Below are 8,498 nucleotides of genomic sequence, written 5' to 3' on the forward strand. Positions count from 1 at the left end.
GCACACATATTGTCCACACACATCACCACAGCGGGCATCAAACCAGCTAGTGTCAACAAGAGGGTAGTCAATGGCCATGTGACGACCCACATCTCATGCGTATCAAGGCAGTTTGCCACCAGCTTGCAACCACAAAATCCAGCCATAAAAAGAAAGCGGATAATCAAGGTGGCTCCTCTCTCTCCAGGATATGGAAGAGAAAGAAAATAGTCTATGAGTGAGTCGTGCTGCGTCACGTGACCACCGAATACCCTGTATCATGACTACTGCACATAGGTATATACACAGCCCAGGGAAGACGAGTAGGATTCAGTATGCTGAGCACGTATGCCTGTTCAAATCTCTCCTCTACGCCGTTGGCATATCCCACGGAGGAGTTCTGGCTATTGTACAGCAGCTCACAGTAGACTGCTCCTTCCTGGTCATACACACAGCATGTACTGTGACTAGATGTAGTTTTAGGTGTAGTAAAATTTCGGCATCAGGGCCCTGTCAGGTTTCAGGTGTAGTGTAGAATCAGATGACCAGCATCCCCTGCACATGCAGTGCATACTTCAGTGCCGTTAAGGTGTAATCTAAATTTAAGTGTGTGGTTTCTCTACCGAAATTACCGAAATCTAAGTTACACCGCACTGCGACCACTAGCCCAGTGTAGCGTTCATGCATAGCACTGCAGATATGATAATGCACTCACACTCCGAACCGTTCATGCATAGCACTGCAGATATGATACTGCATTCACACTCCGACACGGATAACACGGTTTGCGCACCAGGCATGGCTAAATTAGGTCTACTCAGTACTGTATTCTTCGAACTGCTGCCACCAGTACACACGGGCACAACGGATATCTTAAACACACGCACGCACACCCACAGCACAAACATGCCCCCCCCCCCCCCCACACACACACCACAACGGATATCTTACATACATACACACAGTTACTACAATAGATGTCTAAAGCCCACTGCGATAGGTGTTGCAGGCAGAAAGAGGGCCGGCAAAGCGCCACTAAGCATGCGACACTCTCCTTCTGTTGACATGTTCCTGTGCCAAGTATCCACCTACTGGAGTCAATCTGATTCTGCCACCACATACACCTACACATAACTGTAACTGCTCACACATTCACCTACAGGAACTAATCTGATCCTGCCATCCCACACTGCTCACACATACACCTACCACTCACACATACACCTACCACTCACACATACACCTACCACTCACACATACACCTACCACTCACACATACACCTATCACTCACACATGCACCTATCACTCATACATACACCTACCACTCTCATACATACACATGTACCTACTGGGACCACTCTGATCTTGCAATCCTACATACTGCTTATACAAACACCTACTGTGCACACATACACCAACCGCTCACACATATACCTACTGGGACCCACACCACTAATCTGATCCTGCCATCCCACACTGTTCACACATACACCTACCACTCACACATACACCTACCACTCACACATACACCAACCGCTCATACATACACATGTACCTACTGGGACCACTCTGATCTTGCCATCCCACACACTGCTTATACAAACACCTACTGTTCACACATACACCTACTGCTCACACATACACAACAATCATACAGGAATCACAATCTGATCCTACCACCGCACATTGGCCACACGCACAGCATTGTAACAGCAGGATTTAGCAACAGCGACTTGCCATACGAGTAGACGCTGCTCAAAGGACAGGTTTCACCAGCTGTTTTACGACCTACTATTAGAACACCACCCAGCGTAGTGCTGCACAAATGATATCCGATCACGCGAGTCAAGTTTGTGCCCTGCACCAGTTCACATGCCAGTGCTTGCAGGTCTAAGACTGCACAGCGCCCGGCACAGCATTCACCTGCTTGATCGGATATCATTGAGCAGAATGGTAAGCCCAGTCAATACTATACGTAAAAATAATACGTTGCATGCCCGGCCATCTTGCTACACTGCGTGTACATGAGCCCGGTGAAGAGAGTAACAACAGTGTCCGCAGTACTGCACGCACGCACGCGCGCACACACACACACACACACACACACACACACACACACATTTTACGTCACACCTCCAGTCCTATGCATTGCATCTTACACACAAATACAGTCGACAATTTTCACGGGGCGAACAAGTTTACTTATGACGCCCCCCCCCCCCCCTCCCCCACCCGACAAAAAAAAACACTATGAACTTGACATGTGGAGTGCATTGATGTTTCAGCCATCACAATTTTTTTTCAAAACAAAACCGGCCTCAATCTACCCACAAACGAAAGTTTGATAAAAGCACAGAAACTGAGAAAGACTGTTTGGGTAGGCAATTGCCCCACATTGTTCCAAGTCTGAGAGTGAATTCTCCACTGGATCACAACATGATGATCAGCTGCTACAAGTCTCTTAGCCTAGTCACCAAGCATCACTGTCTGCCTGTGTAAGAACCCTGAGAATGAACAACCTGACTACGGCAGATCGGGCACACCCACACGTCAGTACTACACACCATACACATGCCGTGATCTAACTGCCTACACTTGCAAGGAGGACCACTAGCCACAACAGCAGTAGCAGCATGCAGCAGGCATGGGGATGGGGTTGTGCACGCGCCCAATCACAAAACTGTGCTAGCAGTGCTAGCATTAGCAACACACGCGCATAGAGGAAACACGACATTGGAAGCGGCTAGAACAGCCAGCATCCAGACACAAGTCTAATAATAATCAACAACATGACGTCATTGCACTGGGTATCACTATGACGATAATGTACAACGTAGTATGCCAGGTACACAGGACATGTAATACTAATAGAGTTCTGGCCAGAGAAGTTCGACCTCATGAATAAAGTAGTGCCGTGTTCAAGTGCACAGACCAGCATGTGTAGTGCTGGGGCTGCACACAGCCCCCCCCCCCCCCCCCCCGGCACTATTTTATTCATGAGGTTGGATTTCTCTGGCCAGTCCCATACTACATGTACTAGAGACCTGGGTATTACTCATGTACATACACTGGCTGGTTTTCAAAATGGACCATCGGCTCATACCATAAGCCTCGTTTTAGTGTTGACAAACACAGAAAAACCTGATTTCAATAGAAGCCAGGGGGGGGGGGGGGGGATCTGAATAGAGCAATGCAGCGTGTTGTGCTGTCATGGATATGGAAATCCGGTCGGAGGTCAAGCGGCCCAAGGCGCTGGCCATGCAGCCACGAGTACACATAGTGATCATGCACTGCATGCAACCACGTTCTGATCTGTCCGAACCATTCGACCGGATTTCCATGTCCAAGACAGTACTAGTAGTAGCTGCTTGGCTGGCAGTTGAACAGGCTCAAACTGATTAGATAGCACACCCAGCTCTAACTGGCTAACAGGCTAACTATGCACACACAGGTGTGAGGCAGAGCAGCAGCACAGCAGCAGCAAAGCATTTCCTGTGAGTCAGACCTGACCTAAGGCTGAGCCAGCTCCCTGCACGGGCACCCGCACCCCCTCACCACCACACCACCACCCACCACTGTGTCCTGTCTTGATCCACCAGTGCCGGCCAGCTGAGCAGCAGCAGCTGAGCACTAGATGCGGTGGTGTGACACAAAAACTCAAGTGCCCTCACTCTCTCAAGGGCCACTTGCTGTGAACAAGGACAACAAACTAAATTACTTACAAAGTCACAGGTCACACAACACACGGCACACTAGCTAGGCACGCTAACCTGCCCCCCCCCCCCCCCCCCCCCACACACACACACGGCACACAAGCTAGGCAAGCTAACCTGCCCCCCCCCCCCCCTCCCACACACACACACACAACCACCTACACTGACCTGTGTGTATCACATTTTACTACTGTACTACAATGTAGTGGTTTTCAATGCCCTGCCCAACCACTCATATACAGAGTGAAGACTGGAAGGAAGCACAGAGGGCCCAGCGGAAAATACCCCATACGCATGGCCGTGGTCTAAATCCCAGCTGCACAGAGGGCACAGTGGAAAGTGCCAGTAGTACCTAATCTCAGCTATACAGCGGAACAAACCCCCTGGTCGAAATCTCAGCTAGTCCTGTGGTAGTGTGACAGGATGACAGGTGGCCTTCTTCATCATTTTGCGAGAACTGTGGCAATACGCCCAGTGAAAAGGCAGATTCTGCTTGTGCCCACGGTGAAGTAAAATAAAGCTAAACAAACGAACATATCAAAGGGGAAATTTCAGGACTGCACTAAACACAACACTTTTGTAGCTGACACACATAACATGGCACTAGCTGAACACTACACCACTACACCACTAGCGGCCGGTACTGGCACTATGCCATTTTTTATTTTATTTTATTAATTATAATGCTAGTTTGCAGCTCCAGCCTGCAACGTGACAGTGTATACTATATTTGGCCTGATGCACTTCAAAAACCATGACACTACTACTAGTACTAGTAGTACTACTATACCAGTGTACCAGTATAGGCCTTGTGGAACGACTTAGACTCAGACTCAGAGTCAGAGACTGCAAGGAGTCACTGCGGAAGCACACTGCTTCACTGCTTGCGGAATTTTCAAGTGGAAAGCCAGAGGGTGGGCAAAACAGCTGACATGTTGCCCACAGCGCTGACAAAAGCAGCACTACTTAGAACAAAGGGCAAAGTGCTCCACTTCTCCGACACCACACTGATTACTAGCTAGTGAGATTAGATCACACACACCACATCACAGGCACACGCAAGCACCACACACCACACCACACAGGCTAATACTAGTCCATACCTAGCCCCATAACACAAGGCCTTCTGGACCAGTTGCCTGGCTGGCTCCGGCTTAATTAATTGCACCCTCTTAGTCCTAATTACGTAGGGGTGGTGATTATCTGTCAGAGTAGGAATAGCAGGCAGTGGGCATGCCTGCTCACACCCTGGTCAAACTCACTCAAGTAGGAAGGAGAGAGAGGGGCAATCTTGTGTCAACTCAAACTTTCAAGGGCAAAGCCTACAAAGGTATGTTGACCTTGTGCATGAGGCCCCCATCAGGCTGAGCTGTGACGCATCCCTTGGAACACCACAACCGTCAACTAAGTCTAAGGGCCAAGGCCAAAGGACAAGCGACTGGAAGTATGTGAAACTCTAGAATGGCAACACTCTGTTGCAACAGGTTTCCTCTGGCACCCTTGCCCTATGCTGTATACGGGCAATCCTTGCCTATCAGGGCCAGCATGCTGGGAGCACTTCCGGGCAGTGAGGCAACATACTCCTGTACGGTTAGTAACGCAATGGTGAGGTGAGTACAGGGTTCACCAATACGGTTTACAACTGACAAGCACATCCCCTGGCACAGCAACCACTGAGTAGTACAACATAGAATCAACACAGGCTTGCACTGTCACTGTATCAGGACTACTAACTCATCAATTGTCAATATACTGGACAAGACAAAATCTCCAAAATACTCAGTAATTACAACTCAAGCTGCCCCCCTCCCCAGCTGCACTACTACTAGTACTAGCTACTACACACAGCCCACAAACTGGAATACTCCAAAACGGGGATCACGACACAACCAAACCTGGCTGAAGCTACCAGCAACAGCACCACACTACACTGGACTGTTGACATGATCGTGTTCCAGTGGCACGGGCAGAGGAGCTGGGGAAAGTGTCAAAGTGCAACTCAACTCTTGTTTGTGATTCACTGTTTACTGTGTTTCAAGCATTACCTTAAGTAAGTTTCACACCACAGTCTGTTTCAGTGAGTGTGTTATGAATCACGGGCAAATTGTCCTTTAAACTGACACTGCATACAAGCATGTATTCTTCACAGGCACCGACGACACATGGCAAGTTGAATGGATGGCACGCAGAACGCCAAGTCACCTTGATGCAGAACTATTCTTTTCAGTTCTCCAATCAATCAGACGAGTGCACACAGCCTGCATTCACATGATACTGAGCATGCATAGTGGCTACTCAAAAGGAGATAAATACCACACAGACTTACCTCCACCATCAATGAATTATGCAATGGTACTTGTCCACAAAAAAATCCTCCCGGGGTAGCACAGACAATAGCCACCAGTAGAAACCCAGTGGAAACAATCTGCCTTGATGCTTAGTTGTAAGACTATACTGTCATTGATTCGTATCTACCCAAATTGAGTTTATTCGCACCAATCACAAGGTGCCAACTGGCGCGCATGTAGGGCGACAAAACTAGTGGTGTGCACGGATAGTCGGGTACCCATGCTACCCGTGAGGACCTCAGGTAGACGGGTACAGAATACTACCCGAAAACCCGAAGTCGCAGATGACATCATGTACAGTGCACGTGTACTTTTCGGCCAAGAAAACATCTTCACTGAAGACGATAGGAGCTACGTGACAACTGCGGGTATACTCGTTTGGTGTGCATGTGTGTGTGTGTGTGTGTGCGCGCGCGTGCGTGTGTATGTGTGTGTGTGTGTGCGTGTGTGCGTATGTGTGCGCGTGCCCGTGTATATGCGTGTAAGCGAACAAGAAAAATATGCGTGTAAGCGAACAAGAAAAATACGCATGTCCTGCGGGATTGCGGTCTATGCTGGCAAAGCAATGCTGCACTTGCACAGTGAGACGAACAGACAGCAGAGAGCCCTGTCCTTCTGTCTGTCCGTCCAAGATCCGTCTGTCTGTCTGCCTCACACACACACACACACACACACACACGAACAAGGCAGAGACTTACTGTATGACGTTGACATAGTCTTGCAGCTCCTTGGTGTCCAACATGCCAAGCCAGTCTGATTTGTAGCCAAGGAAGAGAATGTTCGGACGTAGCTTGCCAAGACCAGATGACTGGGCATTCACATGCATAGGAGACAAAACTGGTCACGTGGGTCTCCCGGGAGAGGGGAGAGAGACTCTAAAGGAATCTCTCTCTCTCACCCCCCCCCCCCCCCCACACCCACACACCCACACCCACACACCGTCTATCTCTCTATTTCTATCTATCCGTCTCTCTCTCTCTCTCTCTCTCTCTCTCTCTCTCTCTCTCTCTCTCTCTCTCTCTCTCTCTCTCTCTCTCTCTCTCAGCGGTACACCACTGCAACTTCACAACAAAGAGAACCACTCGCCAGTACACAGCGCAGCCAGAGAGAACACGTCCAAAGAGAGCGTTACCACTGCCGGCGGTAGTCAGAGAAACCATACCTGTAAGAGAGATAGAGCTCCTTGTCTGAAGTCAGGGTAGACCACTACACTCTGGAAAGCCTTGATCTGAACAAGCAACAACAGCAGCAGCGGCAGCAGCAGCAGCACGGGACAAAGCTATTAATCGCCAGGTAAAGGAAACTTTATGAAGTTTACCGCTTCTCAGTTTCCGGCATACCTAGTTTCACGTGTTGAACAATATAGTCTAAATCCGCTACTGCAGTTATTTTGTTTTAGTGCCTTTCCAGTGTTCTATTAGCACCCCTGGTTCTCAATCTATTGTTCTTCCTCTCCTTTGACTTCAAAAATCTCAGATTTTGAGTTTTTGCACTCCATACATAATTTTACTTTCATTATTTTATTGGTTTGGTGAGACTTCCATGATAGGTATCCATTTACCTCTGGAGAATCCGTGAATAAACAAACAAACAAACAAACAAAGTACAAAAGCACACAATACATCTTGAATGAAGAGTATTTATCCTTTTGTTGGTCATCCATTTTCTTTCAGTCATGATATGCCGTTGAAGAATGTGCCAAGAAAACGTTCTGGAACAAAACATTTGCTACTTTGTTGTTTGACATGAGTGCTAGTTTCATTTTGTTCATAGACATCTTGAATGCACTGGACTAAAGCGGTTGACGACTATTGCAACTCTTAGAAAGTGGTTGACGCATTCGGTAGGAAAGGCGCGGGTACACTGGGGTCAATACACAACAAAAAAAGTGCATAATGACTTCTGGCCCTCTCCTATGTTGTTAGAGTTCAAAAATAAGGTGAGGACGCCACTCTCATGCACTCAGAATGCTTCACCATAACCCATTCTCTTCGTGCCCCCCCCCCCCTACTTACCACCCCAAAAAAGCACCTCCCCCCCCCCCCATAAGGGCCATAACACACCTCCACTCTTCTTTGTCTTTGCCCCCCCCCCATGTCTTTTTTCCAAGATTCTAGGGGCTCTGTTTCTCACTATAAACGCACACACGCGCGCGCGCACGCATCCATCCCCCCACCACACACACACACACACGCGCGCGCGCGCGCGCACGCATCCACCCCCCCCCCCCCCCCCACACACACACACATACATGCACACATACATGCACACATACATGCACACTGGTCTGATTCCCAGGCATACTGCCCATTACCTTGTTCGTCGAAAGCCATTTATTGTTTCTTTCACGCTGGACCTGTCTGTTCTGATAATGCACATCAGGATCCTGAACAGACAACACAAAAAAAGGAAAGTAAATTATCGTGTCTCTTCCCAAAGGGAACTCATGACGGCCGC

At 48.6% G+C, this 8,498-nt stretch overlaps 1 protein-coding gene across 1 annotated transcript in view; it reads right to left on the reverse strand.

The window, feature by feature from the left end:
- LOC135819228 (solute carrier family 12 member 2-like) overlaps positions 1-8,498 on the reverse strand; it is a gene marked incomplete in the record, with an annotated part of 47,347 nt that overhangs the window by 20,628 nt on the left and 18,221 nt on the right. Inside the window, 3 exon segments of the mRNA XM_065332393.1 lie at positions 6,740-6,849; positions 7,204-7,269; positions 8,356-8,427. Coding sequence (XP_065188465.1) covers positions 6,740-6,849; positions 7,204-7,269; positions 8,356-8,427 — 248 coding nt within the window.

This window comes from Sycon ciliatum, chromosome 6 (assembly GCF_964019385.1).
Source record: "Sycon ciliatum chromosome 6, ocSycCili1.1, whole genome shotgun sequence".
NCBI classification, from domain to species: domain Eukaryota; kingdom Metazoa; phylum Porifera; class Calcarea; order Leucosolenida; family Sycettidae; genus Sycon; species Sycon ciliatum.